Below are 20012 nucleotides of genomic sequence, written 5' to 3'. Positions count from 1 at the left end.
CACACACACACACACACACACACACAGACACACACACACACACGTACTCACACAAACACACTCACACACAGAGAGAGAGAGGCTTGAAATTAGCAGCATCTCATAACAAATGCGACGTGAGTCATCGAGCCAGACGGGACGTGATCTATCCGTGGAGCGGCGTGTGTGTGATTACGTGTCAGATTTAAGAGGAAAACAATATCCATTCAAGAGCGGCGTCTCCATTAGTCTGATTCCTGAGGTGCTGTCAGTCCCAGAGTCCTCGTCTCAAATCAAATGGGAGGCGATCAATGCAGCATTAAAGAGAGAGAGAGACGCTCCAAATACGGGAAAAGCATCCTAATGACTTCCACTGCTAGAGGAAAAATGCTTTAATTAAAATAGATTTGCCTGTTTTGATATAAAAATTCATTCCCAGAGCTTCTGTCTTTCCTGTATTAGCGTCAGCCAGCTGTTATCGAGCGCCGGTCGCTTTTACGAGGGCTGATTCTGCTGGTTTTATTCTCTAATAAAGTGCGGTAGTGATCGCACACCATCTCGGCCCATTATTCCCTCCATCGAGATTTCAAACAATCCTCAATAAAGAGCTCTAACCAACCAAACCCAGCAGAAGCAGATTACAGCATTTCATTCAGCAGGTGAATGAACGATGAAGCCATGCAACCAAAACCACCTACACCTCAATCACTATGAGCATAAAAACCATGAATTGTGACGTTTAATTGCAAAATATTCAAATATACACAGACATAAAAGCAGTTTGAGAGCAATCTGCAGTGGTGCAGATCTCAAATAAATCTCAATTTCAAAAAATTTACCCTTAAGACTGGTTTTGTGCTCCAGGGTCACAAATAGCAAATATCATCAGTAACCTCAGCCTAGAAATGTAAAAGAATGGCATTTTTACTTCTAGAACCTAACAGTGCTCAAATATATTCAATGACATCCATTAAAAACCAATACAACTTGATCTTCCAGAAATCGTGCAGATTTAGAGCATCAAATCATCAGATGAACGCAATCTATTTCTAAAGCTAAACTGCCCGTTAAACAGATAGATGTCGGGTAAATACTTGTTAAATCAGCCAGAATCCCTCTAAAACATCAAATCATCAGGTAAAACCCCATTAAATCTGGCTCTTCAGACACAGAACCCTGCGGTGGATCTGCTGTCAATGTGTGCTGTGAGATAACTGTGTTCCTGTAGGCTTAATTAAGACCTTTCAGACCTTTTTAAGAAGATTGAAGGAAACACAATACGTCAATATGCTTTCTCAAGGTAAATGTCTAGAGAGCAGACAATAAGTTGTATTGACAACACTCTACAGTTTGAAAATGCAACTTACAACAGATCTCCGTCACTTTTTAATTCATTTTACAAAAAAAAAAAAAATAATGCTAAAAGCTTGAATATCTCTGATTCAATCTACTAGACTAACTTTTAACGTAACGTCAGACGCAAAAACGTGATGCTGTTCAGTATTTTTTCTTGTTTCAAATGTCTAAAGATTCTTAAATCAAGATTTACTTGAGGAGCAAACAAATTAAGACTTAAGATTAACATTTCCAGAGAAACTGAACAAAACGAAGTGAGATTAAAACAATGGGGTCAGAAAATAAACTTAATTTTTATACCATTGACAGATATTTTTCATGTTTTAAGCATAAAGTCACTTCATTTTTGTTCAAAACATCCCATCTTCATTTTGCATCTCAAGCAAATGTTTCTTGATTTAAGGATGTTTAGATATTTGCACTTTTTTTGTAGCGTATGCATTACATTTAATTAATTTAAGATGTTCTGGTCTGATTTAAAACCTTTTTAAGGTCTTTGTTTGTGGGTGAATTGAGACTTTAAGCGCTTTTTAAGACTTAGAGGAACCCTGGATAACTTTAAGGCTGTAGATTCCGATCCCAGACGTGTTGCTTCATAAACCTCAGACGAACACTGAAGAAGACTGTCCTGAACGTGACCCTGCTGAAATAAACCACCTAAACCAGCCTGATGTGATTAAGCAGACCGGTCTGTTCTGATGGTTTTAGAGGGGTTTTTGACACGGTCAGACTGAGAGATCCGGTGTAAAATGAAGAATAACTGACCCAGAGTTGCTTTTGTAATTCACAAGGCCATTGAGAAAACAAGATTATTTTCATTATTCTTGTTTTAAGCAAAAACTCACTTAATTTTGATACATTTATCAGACAATAAGACTTGATTTCTCAAGTCATTTTGCTTCAAGTAAATGTATCTTGATTTAATTCTCATAATGCATTCATGTCCGTTTTGATCCAGAAGAGATTCATAAAAAATCTAAATAAAAAGCATAGTTTTTAGTAAGGGAATGAAACTTTGCAAATGCATTAAGAACCTCAAAAATACACATCATTTTATTTTCTACAGATTTTTTAACAATTATTTTTTAAGAGATATAACTATTTTTAAAAAGTTGCACATTTTGGATGTATTATTCTAAGATCACAAAGCCATTGTAATAAATGTTGTGATAAAATGTAATCAAATAAACTTAATTCAAAGAGAAAGTACGATTATTTTCTCGAACCCCATTGGCAGATATTTTATTATTCTCGTTTTGAGCAAAAATACAAATTATTTTTTTCATAATTTTTGAGTCACGCTTGGTACCTTTGTGGTCAAAAGTGACCGAAGACTTGAAATGTAATAGGGTTTTTTTGTTTTGTTTTTTCTTCAGGAAAATCAATGTAATAAATTTGCTTAATAATATTTTTTGATTATTATTTAGATTTTCGAAGGGATTTTATAATACTATGCAATATTTATACAATTTTTATGAGCATGTTTTTTCCACAGTCAATTTTGAGCACGAAGCTACCAAGTGATGCTTTTTTTTTACTTTTCGCCCCTTTAACATATCCGAATCATGTCCGTGATTTTTTTGTGTGTTCACAAACCCAATGTGACAAAATGCACCAAATGTCATCCCACTGTGATAAAGCAACAATTTTTAAAAATTCAAAAGGTAAAATTTCTCGGTCAGTTTCGACCAAAGTGGCCCATTGAGGAGACCATTGAGAAGCTTGACCTCCATCAACACAGATGAATCAAGCAATGAAGCATGAAACACCACTAATGGATCAGTAATTGATCAATGCGATGGTCTCACCCGGCGGCACCCACGGGTCCAGCGAAGACTTTTCACTGGTGTCAATCTGTTCCCAGTCCAGGTCATCGTCTCGCCCTTGGCTGTATCCACACGACGAGAAGGGCTTCTCGAAGTCACAATCTCCTGCAACAAAAGGACAGACATTTATATTATTAGCGTGTTTCCCATTACCATGCTTGGAAATGAGTGAACGCATCTACTCCTTGCCCTCCTCCTCGTCACTAATGCAATATGCCAAACAACAGGAGCGCTTAAACCGAGATGGAGAGGGATTCGAAGAGAATGCACGGCACAACATACATTACCATCATTAACCGTGCCTCGTGCCAATTTCACAATGACAGAAATGAAGTGTCCAAACTCTATCATCGTTAAACGCTGGGCTGCCACCACGCCAGCGAGCATAAATGTGATTCATTTCACAGCGGTGTGCGACCAGACTTCCCCTTCACATCATCCGCCGTCAGCTCTCATTCATCCTAATTCTCCTCGCGGGACACACACTTTTAATGCACTTTTAATTCCTGCAATAAACAGAGGAGGTGTCTTTATGAACCCATTAAAAGTCAGCCATTTAAAGGTTTCTGAGGCTCTTCGACTGTCAAACATTGATGTTTTTGGTTGTACATCCCAACCAGACGGACTCAACCGTGAGTTCTGTGAGAGTTTGTTGTAGGACTATCTGTTGCACACTGCAAAAATATATTTTTTTACTTATTTCTAATATCTAAATATTCTTAAATCAAGATACATTTACTAGAGAAGCAAAACCACTTTACATGATATTGCATCTTGCTTTCTGAAAAATGCATCAGAATCATGTGAGTTTATGCTTAAAACAAGAACAAATATCTGCCAACGTGGTCAGAAAAATTAATTAATAACTTAATTCAAAGAAAAAACTATAATTTTTCTGTCCCCATTGGCAGATATTTTATTATTCTTGCAAGTGAGCAAAAACTCACTTAATTTGGATAAATTTGTCAGAAAATAAGAATTAAGTAATTTTTCTTAAGTCGTTTTGTAAATATAAATGTATCTTGATTTAACCCGCATAACACATTCAGGTCCGTTTTGACCTGGAAGAGATTAGTAAGGGAATGAAAAGTTGCGAATGCTTTAGGATATGGTTTCCCGCAAAATACACATCATTCATTCATTCATTATTTTATTTTAGTTTATTTTTTTCCCCCAGATTTTTACAAATAAATTTTAAGATATATATCCTTTAAAAAATTTTATATGTTTCGTGTTCGGGTCATTTTGAACCCGAGTATGTATGGAGTACAATTAGTGTCAAAATAGTTTTAGAAAATTATACACGGAGTTATATTAGTGTCAAAAACTTTGTAAAATATATTTAGCCTTTTTCCCATTTCTCACACAGTTTTAGATTGAATTTTGTTGATGAACATGAATATGTATGCCTACTGACCACTGCAGCATGAACAAATTATCACTTTTTTTCATTTGCAAGTAAAATGAGTTTATTTTATTCAGACTAATATTTATGATGTTTTGTTAGAAATAAATATGTAGGTTTCATAAATTTGGACTGTTTTTGAGCAGTCATGAGGAATTTTATTAAACTTCATTCATTCTGCTAATTCTCTGATTATTTGTTCTTATACATTTAAATCAAATTTCTCATAAAAATTTAAAAACAATATATATATATATATATATATATATATATGAGTAAAAATCGGCTTTGGCGAGTATATGAAACTGTGTCAGTCGCCAGATGACCGGTAACATTTTTATAAATTCTAACAGTGCAATGTTGTGAGAACATAAATGTGCACAAATGTGAACGGCGCTCTGTACAGTTGACGGGTCAGTGCTGCTCCATCACAAAAGTTTAAGCCTTTGCAATGTAAATATTTAAGAGCTAGAACATACGAAAAAAGAGCTCTGCTTCGTTCCTGCGCTTGAACGGACAAATTCACACTAAATTATGTCAAAAATGCCTGTCTCGATGAGAATCCTAGTAAAAAGACTAATATTTATGATGTTTTGTTAGAAATAAATATGTAGGTTTCATAAATTTGGACTGTTTTTGAGCAGTCATGAGGAATTTTATTAAACTTCATTCATTCTGCTAATTCTCTGATTATTTGTAGACAATAGAACCCATTATAATCAGTGATATTGTCTACACAGGATGTGGCGCGGCGCAACACGACAAATCGCCGAAAGTAAACGGATTCCATTTCTGAAATAGCACTTCGCAACAGCCGCTTTGTCGCATCTTCAAGCTGCTGCGGTGTAGACACGGTGTTAAAGTGACAGACACAGAACTCCAATAATCCTGCTGTTGTCTTTGTTTTTAATGTTGATCAAAGAAAACAGAACAAAGAAAAAAACAATCACTCACTGCTCTTGAACTTTAAAAAAAGATATAAAGACTAGTCTTATTTGATTAGCATAATTTATTAAATTTCTGTAGGCTACCTGAAAATCACTCTTAGACCTGCCCTGAAATGCACCGTTTCCATTTGTATCTTTGTTGAATAGTAGGCTATGTTGTGCTATTGCTTGTAATTTGATTTGCTCTTATTTTACAACTGTTGGAAGGCCGGCGTTGTCATCCCATAGACTTAAGCATTGGTACTTATTTATATATAAAATAATTTAAGTTTACTTCCTTCGTATTTACAGCAGAATATCTTTCAAAAAGTTGTAAAGAATTATGGGCTTCGCTCACAAGACTATTATCTTTTAAGCATCCCTAAAGTTCGTACAAACTTTAAGTTCGTACAAACAGCATAACTAAACGGCCATTTAGTTATGCTGCTCCATTTGATTGGAATCAACTATTAAATGTGCTGCCTATCTTGGCCAGGACCCTCTTGTAAATGAGATTTTAAATCTCAAGAGTTTTTCATTTCCTGGTTAAATAAAGGTAAACTAAACTAAACTAACTGAATATTTACTAGTCTTTAAAAATTTAGCCTATTAAATTTATACTTGTTATGCTTCAAGAAAACAGAATTTTGTAAAATAGACAAAGTTTAGAATTTAGTAGAAACTAGTAAAATGTGAGGTTAAAAAAGATAAATGAACAGTAACAAAAATACAGAGATGTAATTGATCAAATTCATTATATAAGGTATTATAATTATACATTATTATATTTGTATATTTTATTGTGTGTGCATAAAATACTGAAATGTAATTTATGAAATTATTCTTTGTATTATACAAAGAATAATTAGCCTATTAAATTTATACTGGTTAAGCTAGTAGTTTTAGCAGGTATCGAAACTGGAATCAAGGATTGTGATTTTTTGCTATTATCTTAAATTTTGGTGTCATAACTGCCTGATTTTTTTTTTTCCGTGGCTGGTAAAAAATATTTCTGGCTGGTAAATTTCCTTAAGTCATCGACCACTAGCAGGTCTGGCAGAAAGTTAGTTTTAGGCCATATATATATATGTATTGTATATATATATATATATATATATATTTCTTTGGTGTGGTTCATGTGTAATTTGAAATTTCAAAGAATTTCAAAATTTTTAATTACAAAAACTTTTAAACGGTTTCACATTCATTCATTATGAGAAGTTGCTGATTATATATAATGTGTATTTAATTGAAAAATATTAAGTTATGATGATTCTTCAGGTCTAAACGCACCCAGAATGCGAAAATAGCATACAGATTTTGAATGCATTATGAAGGATTTATAAACGTCTTTGTAAACTGGAGCTCGGACTGCTGCAGAACTACGACCAGCGTCCGAGTGAAATTAATGTTCAAGGCTGTAATTATGGGTAAACAAAAACGAACAGGTGCGAGAAAACGATTATCGGCACATTTTTAGCCCCGTCGCTTATGAGCGCTGCGCTGTGATTTATTCTGCGTGCGCTGAGTGCATCTGAACGACCCGACGCAAGACCAAAAGTTCTGTGCTCTCCTGAGGAAAAGGAAACTAATGGTGAAATAAATGAATATTTCAGGACGCGGTGCTGCAGCGCTCGCAAACTCACTGTAAATCAACACAGGAGCTGCTACACACACACACACACACACACACACACACACACAGATCAGCAATCAAACACACCCATTTAACACACACACACACCTTCCTCTGTGCACAAATGCACAATAATGCTTGCATAAACTGGAAAAACAGAAAAACACCTTTTACATATATTTATTCTTATTATATTTTTATGTTTATAGTAATATTCTTTATTTAACTGTATTTTTATTTGTATTTATAAAATTATGTAACTTTTATTATATAATTTACTATAATTAATAAAGTATTACAAATATATTTTTTATCTTTAATTACAATTAGGGTCAGATATAATATATATTATTTTATATATTATACGTTTGTTATAACATTTATTATAATAAAGTATTAAAATTATGTATATAAAATAATACTACTACTAATAATATTTTGCTTTGAAGAAAAAATTAACTATACTCCCAAAATCGGGCCCATCATGAAGTTGCTCACTAGTTAATGTTGTGAAAGCTTCTTCACGCTCTAATGACATGTTTGTGTTTTAATGTCCATATTAACATGTGTGTGTGTGAGAGAGAGAGAGTGTGTGTGTGTGTGTCTGTGTGAGAGAGAGAGAGTGTGTGTGTGTGTGTCTGTGTGAGAGAGAGAGAGTGTGTGTGTGTGTGTCTGTGTGAGAGAGAGAGAGTGTGTGTGTGTGTGTCTGTGTGAGAGAGAGAGAGTGTGTGTGTGTGTGTCTGTGTGAGAGAGAGAGAGTGTGTGTGTGTGTGTCTGTGTGAGAGAGAGAGAGTGTGTGTGTGTGTGTCTGTGTGAGAGAGAGAGAGTGTGTGTGTGTGTGTCTGTGTGAGAGAGAGAGAGTGTGTGTGTGTGTGTCTGTGTGAGAGAGAGAGAGTGTGTGTGTGTGTGTGTGTGTGTGTGTGAGATCAGCTGCTGATATATGGACACGTCAGTGTGTGATTCAGTCGTCAGGCTGTTAGTGTGTGATGTATGCGCCGAACGCAGCCTGTTTTAAAGCCCGCCGCTTCACTGATGACAGATATACTCCATTGTCTTCCTGCAGATTCATGCAGTAACTGTTATCTGATGATATATTCAGGCTTTTGTCCGCTTACACGAGCGAGAGGACAGCAGATTTAGTGAGCGCTGAGAGGAGAACGAGCTCATCTTCTATTCTGTGCGCGTCAGGAGACACTGGAGGTGACAATGGAGCCGCTGTCAGACAGACAGCCTTGAAAGAGCCGCTCTGACAGCAGTTGATGAGCTCGGGAGTGTACAGTGAGGAGAGAGTTCAGTCACTGTCTGCATGCACTTCACCGGCTTTATTATGATTAACGTAAACACAAATACATACAAACTAACAGAACTAACGTAAAATACATTTGGCATCATGGCACCAAAACTGACTAAAATAAAAATATCCATCAACTGATTTTAGTTTTTTTTACACATGATATAAATTCAAAACAACAACAACAACAAAACATTCCTTTACAGCTCGCAGTGTTGGGAAGGTTACTTTGGAAATGTATAAGGTTACAGATTACAAGTTACACTGTTTAAAATTTAACAAGTAGTGTAACGATTTCAGTTACTTTATTAAAGTAATGTAACTGATTACATTTGATTACTTTTCAAAATCCTTCATCACTTGAATTAAATTAAATTAAATTAAATTTTAAAGCACAGCCTGCACAAAATCAGACTTTAGCAGCTCTTTTCACTTTGACATCGTTCTGAGGTTAAATGTTTTTCTCAGTAACTGTAACAGATTACAGTTACAGTTACGTCATGCTGTTGCATCTAGCTAGTTACTCCCCAACACTGAAAAACACATTAACGCCACGAGATAATGAAAAAACTAGACTCTGCAGAAAATCTCAAGTTTAAAATAAACCTAAAAACTAAAACAAAAATAAATCAGAAATAAATGCAAACTAGAAAACTCAAAACAGAGTGAAAACTAACAACAACAACAAAAAACTACACTAAATGGAAAAGAACAGGGTTCTTATAGTGAACTAAAAAAATTGAAAAATAAAATATTTCCGTTACTTAAAAAAAAAAGATAGAGACAGAGAGAGAGAGAGAAAGAAATAGAAACATGAACTCATCTTTATTTAGTTTAACTCGTTCTAAAATAACTAAAGCTGACATAAAAAATAAAAAACTGCATAGGCATTGAAAAAAGAAATAAAAATTAACATTTTAACAAAAATTTAAAAACAGGAAATATATAAACAAAAACTCTAAATATTGATTAAACACTAGAGGTCGACCGATTTTACCGATACCGATAGATAGGTTGGACCACACTGGCCGATACCGATTAATCAACCGATAGTTTTTAAAATGGATACTGAACAAAAACTAAAATAGTGTTTTACTATTTAAAAAATAAAAAAATTAAGTACTGAAACAGTACTGATCCATATTTTGTACATGAATAAAAATATTAATATTAAATATCAAATATATATTGATCATTAAAGTTAGTTCATAGTTCATTAACTAATGTTAACAGAAGCAACTTCAAAATGTGAAATGAAATGAACACACTAGCTCGATGGCTATCTTTAAATATCTACACAAAGGCCATAGCATTGAAATTACACACATATGGATATTGTATGTATACTCTCACACTTTAATTGCTTCTATTCTAGAACATGGGATGATTATCTATTCAAAATAACAAAATATGGCAGTCACACACCGGACAAAAACACAGCGCTAAAATCATCAAATCACCAAACCGGCAAAAGTTCACTTTAAGGTTGAACAAAAAAGTAGCATAGATCAGTTTGAAGTTCGGTGTTTAAGAAAAAGCGTGATCTATATTACAGCTCTCTCTGTGAAGCATACAGACTTTATTGGAGCAACAGAAAGACAAACATTTCACTGAAAAATGCAGAATACACAATTGTACAGCCTAGGGTGAGTCATTATGCACATTAACAACGACTTGGAACAAATATAATGTAATTTAATGGAAAACTTTGATATGGATTTCTGGATTTCTGAAATCAGGATTTCTGAACATATCAGTTTGCTTTCTCACGTCACAGCTTTAAATCTGCAACTTCTGTAGCTAACAAATGCATTAATGTGACCAGCTGTGACTCGTGTGTTTTGGTCACATTGTTTTAACCGCTTGATTGATGCTGCTAATGTTCGCATCCTCTCAGCCTTGATAGCAAACATACTGCTGTTCTTTCTCTACTAATGCAGCATCTAGTCAACAAATTAATTACTTAGTAATGATATAAAAACATGCACTTCAGTATACTGTATACACACCGTTTAGTTGTCAACGTTTTAAGTCTGCGTCTGAAGTGTCCCGCTCTGTGCAGCGCGCAGTGTCACGTGTGAAAAAAAAAAGGCACATGCTGTCAGTGATTCTGCCTCTAGAGGTCGCTCTCGGTCTCGTACTGTATAATGACTGCGGAGCTTCTCAGCAGCTCCATGGGACGCAAGCCGGAAAAACTATTGGCATGGATTTTTGCCGATAGTTCCGGCAATCAACTATCGGTGCTGATTAATCGACAAAACCGATACATCGGTCGACCTCTAATAAACACTATAACAGTACCTAACACTGTATATAACAGTACATACAAATAACACTGGAAAAGACTAAACTGAACAAAATAGAACTAAACTTAAATTTAAACTAATAATCCTGTTTGCAAATAAAATGAACCAATGATGTCAATGCTGATGAAAATACCTGCATATTTCTGCTCTGCATGAAAAACTAAATAAAATAAAACAATAAAATAGAATAAAATAAACAAAACTGTGGTCAGATCTAATAACCACGGTCAATTTTAACTTAAAGGCATGTTGTGTGTCACCGCAGTTAAATCGGTGTCTATCATGATAAAACCTTAATATCAAACCTATATAATGAGTTTGGAAATTTTAGAGAAATGCTTAATAAATGCATTACATTGTAACTAAACCCATTAGATTTTAGCCGACTAAATTTACTGTAGATTTAGTCGACTAAAATCTTATGATATTTAGTCGACTAAAACTAAAAACAATTCAGATGACTAAAACTAAATGGCACTGTAGTCAAAAGACTATGACTAAAATGAATCAAAATTTGCTGTCAAAATTAACACTGGTTTACAGTCGAAGCGACTTGTGTGGGAGTAAAAAACCCCTCCGTCGTGCTCATCTCAGAGAAACTGAGACTCAGAGAAACGATTCTTCACGCCGGATGACGAGGCGCTCGGGACAGAGAGCAGGTTACGGCTGCTTAATATGTGGAGTCATACATCAAAAAGACAAATGCAAATCAAACCTGCAGCGCAGAGCCTCTCCTGAACACTTCACACACGGCTAATCTCTCATATGTGCTCAAACATGCTTCAGCCCCGTGTGAGGCGCCAAACAGACGCTTCATGTCGGCCCATTGATCATCTGTGTTTGCACTTCTCAAATGTGTGTTTGTTTCTAGAAATGCACATAAATCTGAGACTCCAGGGGCCCGGGGCCGACTGGATTTGATCAGTGTTTGTGCTCGATTGTTCTGTGCATCTGAACACACAGCAGACGTTTGATATTCTAATGGAGCTGCAGAGGATGAGGACAAAACACGCCGCAAAACTACCTTCAATATTCCAGATTCTGCATTTGGGTGATTTGACGAGATTCCAGCAGATGATGAAATTACTGTTTAATTAGATGCATGACCTTTGACATCATCAACATAAGATTTGGGAAGTGTTTTCTCATTCCTTGAAGGTGTTTAGTTCAGCCAAAAATGAATAATCATAATATAATATAATATAATATAATATAATATAATATAATATAATATAATATAATATAATATAATATAATATAATATAATATAATATAATATAATATAATATAATATAATATAATATAATATAATATAATATAATATAATATAATATAATATAATATAATATAATTCTTTATCCATTTAAATGTTTCTTATTTAAACTGAAATTTGAAAATTATAATAATAAATAAAAATAAAAATATAATATAATAAATATAATATAAAAATAAAATAAAACTGACAAAATTCTTGTGGTTATCTCAAAAAAAAAAGTGTGATTTGATCAAATAAGCATGATCAGACAGGCCTAATATTAATCAATAGTGATCCAATAATATACAGAAATATTGGAGATCATATTGATTTCAAGAGACCAATAACATCTGAAATCACTGACATCCGACCCGATTCAACACAGACACAGGCAACAGATTTGAAGATTTATAATGAATATCAACTTCAGTTTGGATCTGTTCCACAGACACAACTATAATATGACAGACGACGTGCCAAAATACTGTTTAATTAGATGCATGACCTTTGACATCATTAACAAATGATTTGTGAAGCGTTTTCTCCTTGAAGATTTATTTGGGAAGTGATTCAATAAAGTGCAGCTAATAATAAAACAACAGTGTGCAGTCAGAATAGTAAAATAAATCAACTTAAAAGGATATTTCACCCAAAAATCATCATTCTGTCATTAATTACTCATATCATATACTCATTACAAACGACTGTCTTTCTTCTCTTGAACACAAAAGAAGATATTTTGGTCTCCAGTGATGTTTGCTTCCCAAAAGTTCTTCAAATTATCTTTTGACTTCCAGAGAGGAAAGGTTTTAAACAACACGATAATGAGTAATTAATGACAGAATGATGAATTGACAGAAAATGATAGAATTTACTATTCTAATTTTACACCATTATATAATTAGCCGCACTTTATTAAGCTTTAGTTTGACCTGCTGTTATTGGCAGGTCACATGACCTCTGTCTTCACTCCCATTGGTAGATGCCAAATCGAGTCGCTGCTCATTTGCATAAAGTTCAGCTCAGCCAATCATGTCGACTCAAATCAAAGCGTCAAAACAACATTTACAGTTTGAATGTCCTGATTAAACAGACATCATTTAAAATAGGGCTGCATGAAAAAAAAAACATATGTTAATCGTGATCACGATTTCTGCTTCTCTTGATATATTAAGCACAATCTTCTGCGATTTTTTCCCCCTGAAGGCATTTCATTTTAATTTGGCATTTGCGTTATGTTGCATTGGTAAAAAGCCTCCTCAAGCTTTCATGGTTGCGGTTGACAGATTCCAAGAGTTTAAATCCCCAATCAGAGCTTTTCTCTTAATTTGATTTATTTTCTGCCTAGAGGTTTACTTAATCTTCCCAACCTGGCAACCATATGCACATGTTCTTTCTACATTTTGGAAAAAGCACTGATTACCTGAAATGACAGTAAACAGATATATAATTTTACAAAAATAAATAAATGCTGTTATTTTGAACTTTATATTCAAAAAGGAATCCTGAAAAAAGGTTTCCACAAAACTGTTTCTGTTTCTTGAACATCAAATCAGCATATTCGAATAATTTCTGAAGGCTCATGTGACACTAAAGACTGGAGTAATGATGCTGAAAATTCAGCTTTGCGTCACAGGAATAAATTATATTTTAAAGTATATCAAAATAGAAACCAGTTATTTTAAACTATAATAATATTTCACAATATTACATTTTTTTTTCTGTATTTCTGATCAAATAAAAGCAGCCTTGGTGAACATAAGAAACATCTTTAAAAAACATTAAAAAAATCGTACAATCTTACAGATCCCAAACTTTTGAACGGCAGTATGTATGTATATATATCTATATACATATATCTATATATGTGTGTGTGTGTGTGTGTGTGTGTCTGTGTGTGTGAGTGTGTCTGTGTGTGTGAGAGTGTGTGAGTGTGTCTGTGTGTGTGAGAGTGTGTGAGTGTGTCTGTGTGTGTGAGAGTGTGTGAGTGTGTCTGTGTGTGTGAGAGTGTGTGAGTGTGTCTGTGTGTGTGAGAGTGTGTGAGTGTGTCTGTGTGTGTGAGAGTGTGTGAGTGTGTCTGTGTGTGTGAGAGTGTGTGAGTGTGTCTGTGTGTGTGAGAGTGTGTGAGTGTGTCTGTGTGTGTGAGAGTGTGTGAGTGTGTCTGTGTGTGTGAGAGTGTGTGAGTGTGTCTGTGTGTGTGAGAGTGTGTGAGTGTGTCTGTGTGTGTGAGAGTGTGTGAGTGTGTCTGTGTGTGTGAGAGTGTGTGAGTGTGTCTGTGTGTGTGAGAGTGTGTGAGTGTGTCTGTGTGTGTGAGAGTGTGTGAGTGTGTCTGTGTGTGTGAGAGTGTGTGAGTGTGTCTGTGTGTGTGAGAGTGTGTGAGTGTGTCTGTGTGTGTGAGAGTGTGTGAGTGTGTCTGTGTGTGTGAGAGTGTGTGAGTGTGTCTGTGTGTGTGAGAGTGTGTGAGTGTGTCTGTGTGTGTGAGAGTGTGTGAGTGTGTCTGTGTGTGTGAGAGTGTGTGAGTGTGTCTGTGTGTGTGAGAGTGTGTGAGTGTGTCTGTGTGTGTGAGAGTGTGTGAGTGTGTCTGTGTGTGTGAGAGTGTGTGAGTGTGTCTGTGTGTGTGAGAGTGTGTGAGTGTGTCTGTGTGTGTGAGAGTGTGTGAGTGTGTCTGTGTGTGTGAGAGTGTGTGAGTGTGTCTGTGTGTGTGAGAGTGTGTGAGTGTGTCTGTGTGTGTGAGAGTGTGTGAGTGTGTCTGTGTGTGTGAGAGTGTGTGAGTGTGTCTGTGTGTGTGAGAGTGTGTGAGTGTGTCTGTGTGTGTGAGAGTGTGTGAGTGTGTCTGTGTGTGTGAGAGTGTGTGAGTGTGTCTGTGTGTGTGAGAGTGTGTGAGTGTGTCTGTGTGTGTGAGAGTGTGTGAGTGTGTCTGTGTGTGTGAGAGTGTGTGAGTGTGTCTGTGTGTGTGAGAGTGTGTGAGTGTGTCTGTGTGTGTGAGAGTGTGTGAGTGTGTCTGTGTGTGTGAGAGTGTGTGAGTGTGTCTGTGTGTGTGAGAGTGTGTGAGTGTGTCTGTGTGTGTGAGAGTGTGTGAGTGTGTCTGTGTGTGTGAGAGTGTGTGAGTGTGTCTGTGTGTGTGAGAGTGTGTGAGTGTGTCTGTGTGTGTGAGAGTGTGTGAGTGTGTCTGTGTGTGTGAGAGTGTGTGAGTGTGTCTGTGTGTGTGAGAGTGTGTGAGTGTGTCTGTGTGTGTGAGAGTGTGTGAGTGTGTCTGTGTGTGTGAGAGTGTGTGAGTGTGTCTGTGTGTGTGAGAGTGTGTGAGTGTGTCTGTGTGTGTGAGAGTGTGTGAGTGTGTCTGTGTGTGTGAGAGTGTGTGAGTGTGTCTGTGTGTGTGAGAGTGTGTGAGTGTGTCTGTGTGTGTGAGAGTGTGTGAGTGTGTCTGTGTGTGTGAGAGTGTGTGAGTGTGTCTGTGTGTGTGAGAGTGTGTGAGTGTGTCTGTGTGTGTGAGAGTGTGTGAGTGTGTCTGTGTGTGTGAGAGTGTGTGAGTGTGTCTGTGTGTGTGAGAGTGTGTGAGTGTGTCTGTGTGTGTGAGAGTGTGTGAGTGTGTCTGTGTGTGTGAGAGTGTGTGAGTGTGTCTGTGTGTGTGAGAGTGTGTGAGTGTGTCTGTGTGTGTGAGAGTGTGTGAGTGTGTCTGTGTGTGTGAGAGTGTGTGAGTGTGTCTGTGTGTGTGAGAGTGTGTGAGTGTGTCTGTGTGTGTGAGAGTGTGTGAGTGTGTCTGTGTGTGTGAGAGTGTGTGAGTGTGTCTGTGTGTGTGAGAGTGTGTGAGTGTGTCTGTGTGTGTGAGAGTGTGTGAGTGTGTCTGTGTGTGTGAGAGTGTGTGAGTGTGTCTGTGTGTGTGAGAGTGTGTGAGTGTGTCTGTGTGTGTGAGAGTGTGTGAGTGTGTCTGTGTGTGTGAGAGTGTGTGAGTGTGTCTGTGTGTGTGAGAGTGTGTGAGTGTGTCTGTGTGTGTGAGAGTGTGTGAGTGTGTCTGTGTGTGTGAGAGTGTGTGAGTGTGTCTGTGTGTGTGAGAGTGTGTGAGTGTGTCTGTGTGTGTGAGAGTGTGTGAGTGTGTCTGTGTGTGTGAGAGTGTGTGAGTGTGTCTGTGTGTGTGAGAGTGTGTGAGTGTGTCTGTGTGTGTGAGAGTGTGTGAGTGTGTCTGTGTGTGTGAGAGTGTGTGAGTGTGTCTGTGTGTGTGAGAGTGTGTGAGTGTGTCTGTGTGTGTGAGAGTGTGTGAGTGTGTCTGTGTGTGTGAGAGTGTGTGAGTGTGTCTGTGTGTGTGAGAGTGTGTGAGTGTGTCTGTGTGTGTGAGAGTGTGTGAGTGTGTCTGTGTGTGTGAGAGTGTGTGAGTGTGTCTGTGTGTGTGAGAGTGTGTGAGTGTGTCTGTGTGTGTGAGAGTGTGTGAGTGTGTCTGTGTGTGTGTTTCACTCATGCAGTCATTTGTATCTAAATCTGTGAGCATCGTGACTATATCTTGAATCGTTGAATCGTAATTATATTTTTGAGCATAATAATCGTGATTAACCGTCATACCATTATCGTGCAGCTCTAATTCGACAAATGAAACTTTATCAGAAAAATCCATTCCTTTTCCGACAATCAGATTGATTACATACGTTCTGACCAGCTGTGATTTAGCTTTCACTGAGGACAATTAGTTTAAGCTGCAGCAGTGATTAAACAAGTTAAAGCCATTCTTCATTCTGCTAGTAAAGCGTCTGATATCTGCTCTGAAGAGCCAAATCGCTTCGTATCAAACTCAATTAGAGCATTTATCAATATGTAGAGCAGCCTCTCCAGCCGAATAAATGATGTGTTTGTTGTAGAGCAGGAATGATGGATGAAACACGCTTTCACTGAGGTCTGATAATGCCATAATCTCACAGAAAGAGTCGAAAGGCTTGTTTCTGGTGTTCAGATGTGGTTAATTAACATTCCCCAGCAGCAGGGCTCTGTATTGGTCTTATCCGTTAGAGCCCTTATTGATTGATTGATTGATTGATTTATTGATTGATTGAATTCAGTCTCGGACCCTGAAAAGGCCCCGGGGTTCAATACCTCCTCATCCGAGTCCTGATACAATTATTCATCCGTAAACAGCCAGTCGCACCTTTGCACAGGAGTCTCAAACTCAATCTGGCAACCGGGACGTGCTTTCGCAGACGGAGCCTCTTTTGTCCTTGAAATTAAATGCTATTGCATTATTCCAGCATTTAGCAGCAGGGCGTCAAACACCCTCGACCGGCCGACACCTGAAAATCAAAACTAAAGAATCCCGCATTCAAATGAATCTGCGTTTTTTTATCAGAAAGAGCCGCATTCTATTAAAGGCCATTAAAACGCATCACAACGCTCTGCAGTGTTGCCAGGTCCACCGTTTTCCCACGGAATTGGGCTACTTTAACAATGTTGTTTTTCACGTCCGCGGGTTGAAGCGACCCCAATAACATGATATCTAGCTCCTGGAATGCCAATTTGATCTAGCTTTGGGCTAGTTTTGAGTAGCAATTGGGTGGGTTTTCTTGTGAAAACCTGGCAACCCTGACGCTCTTCCTCTAGATGAAACAAATCCATTAACGTCTGCAAAACATCTCGGCTTAAATACAACTCAAGTGAAGATGTGCGACCTTACTTACCCTTACAGAACCCCGCAGAAAAAGTACAATAAATGAATCACTCTTCAGAAACAGTGGAATAATCAGTCATATTCGGCCTTTATTGCCATAATAACTAGTGCAGATCAATATAATACACTGACAATGTATTTGTGATGATAACAACCCACCAACTACTCAATTTTAGTCTTACACATACTGTCTTACTCTAGCATCATTTAGATATTATTACAGTTTTTATTAATATTTTGAAGTAGTTTTTTTAATTTTTTTATTTCATTTTAATTTTAGTTAAAGTTTTAGTAATTTTGTTGGTTTTTTAAACATAAATAGTTTTTAACACAGGTTTATTTTAGCATCATTGATACTCTATTAGTTTTTTATTAATATTTTGAATTAGTTTTTATTTTTATTTTTCATTTTAATTTTAGTTAAAGTTTTAGTATTTTTTGTTATTTTTATTAGTTTGGACGTTTTCATATATCTAAATAGTTCTTAACACACAGTTTTATTTTGGCATAATTGAGGTACGACTGTAGTTAGGCCCATTTTAATTGTACTTTTATAGTTTTTATTAATATTTAGAATTTTTTCTTTCAGATTTTGTTTTCATTTTAATTTTACTATTATTTTTATTTTTAGATTTTGTTTTCATTTTAGTTAATTACGTAATTCTGTTGTGTGTTTCTGTTTTTAAATATTTTGGTTTTTATTAATATTTTGGATTATTTTTTATTTTTAGATTTTGTTTTAATTTTAGTTAATTTTGTAATTTTGTAATAAATGCTTTTGCTTTTAAATATTTTAAAATAATTCGTTTTTTAATTTTAAAATATTTCTATACAGTTACTAAATTTTTATTTCAGTTTTATTTATTTTAGTACATCAAGTTAAACTACATGAAAATGAAAAATGTTTGCAACTAGCTGAAATAAAATAGGTTTAAGTTTTATTTTATTTCGAGTAACTAAATGTCTTTTCATAGTTTTAGCCTACACTGATATGAACACTTAGAATGCACTCAGAATGAAGACACCAGTCAAATGCATGGATCACAAACACAGAGGCGTGTAGTGAGTGTTTGACTTTAGTGACTCTCAGCAGACGCCGAGTAAAGACAGTGAAGCAATTATCCAAAGCAACACGACCCTTCGAGCGCCTCTCCACAGCGGCGTCAGGTAAACTGTGAGGCTAACTAAGCAAGACAAGGCAAGTAATTGACAAGGCCTGTGCGTGTCAGCGCAGGATCCGCTTTAAAGAGACTTCATTTACTCCGACAGCAAAGCAGACACACAGAGAGACTTGGACGCATTTGTCCCCGTCAGCCGAGCTCATGAACACCACACACGTCGTCGCATGTGTTTTTAAAGCTATCTGAGAACACACAATGCTCTTCAGAAGCGCACACTCACACATATCTATCCATCTTTTTAGCAGCGCCAGCCAGGGGCGGGAATCAATACGACCGCCCCTCGATAGAGGAGCCAATTTCTCCTAAAGATTTTCCAGTCAGACTTAAAAGGCCTTTTGTTATTGCAGGAGGAACAAAAGTAAACTTTCAGCATTAGAGCACGCTGGGGAAAGTTCTCAGGAGAACACAATGCTGGAGAGACCGTTAACACACACACACACGTTTATCCATCTCAATGAGAACTAGGGCTGCCACTAACAACTATTTTTATTTAGATTAATCTACCGACTAATTTATCAATTAATCGATTCATATAAACTATTGATTTCCTACAAAAAAAATCTGCAATTTTACTTAAGAATATTTGATTAAACTATATTTTATTAAACCAAATGAAATCCAAATTTTTATGAAATCCTTTTTTTAAAGCAAAAGTAAAGTGCATCCATCTCATAGTCCAAATCACTGAAATCAGTTCAGTATTATAGTGTAAGAAAGACAACATATCCACGTGTTCTAGTCTACTAATAATACAGCTATAATCAAAAAACACTTTTTAAAGGAGTATTTACCAGAAATGTTATTTACCAGAATTCATTTAGGAGAAAAATGTAAATGTGCAGTATTTCTGGAAAAAAAAAGGAAAAAAAAAATTTTTCTTAATAAAATCAATTAATTGGAGATGCTTTTGATTATTAAAATTTAATGGAATCATTAAAATAGAATCCAGAAAATAATGGAAAACAGAATTTGGTAAAGAAACTGTAAAACTCAATTAATTAGACAGGCTTTTTGATTAATAAACTTTAATTTAACCATTAAAACAGAGTATTGAAAAATGAAAATGGAAAAAAAATGAATTTGGAAATAAAACGATTTTAATTATAATTAATTTTTTGTGGTAATAAAAATAGATGTAAGTGAACAATAGCCTTTAAAATTACTTAAAATACATATATAATAGCAATGAGGCAATAATAATTAGTTC

The 20012-nt window shown here is 36.0% G+C and overlaps 1 protein-coding gene across 1 annotated transcript in view; it reads right to left on the bottom strand.

Moving 5' to 3' along the window:
• Positions 1-20012, bottom strand: part of LOC107681920 (receptor-type tyrosine-protein phosphatase mu) — a 250840-nt gene that overhangs the window by 171765 nt on the left and 59063 nt on the right. Inside the window, exon 2 of the mRNA XM_016478293.1 lies at positions 3144-3266. Coding sequence (XP_016333779.1) covers positions 3144-3266 — 123 coding nt within the window. The remainder of the gene's footprint in view (positions 1-3143; positions 3267-20012) is intronic.

Source organism: Sinocyclocheilus anshuiensis, unplaced genomic scaffold, assembly GCF_001515605.1.
Source record: "Sinocyclocheilus anshuiensis isolate Anshui unplaced genomic scaffold, SAMN03320099.WGS_v1.1 scaffold2198, whole genome shotgun sequence".
Lineage (NCBI taxonomy): Eukaryota > Metazoa > Chordata > Actinopteri > Cypriniformes > Cyprinidae > Sinocyclocheilus > Sinocyclocheilus anshuiensis.
Note: the sequence above shows the minus strand (reverse complement) of the source record. Positions and strands in the feature narration are given on the sequence as shown.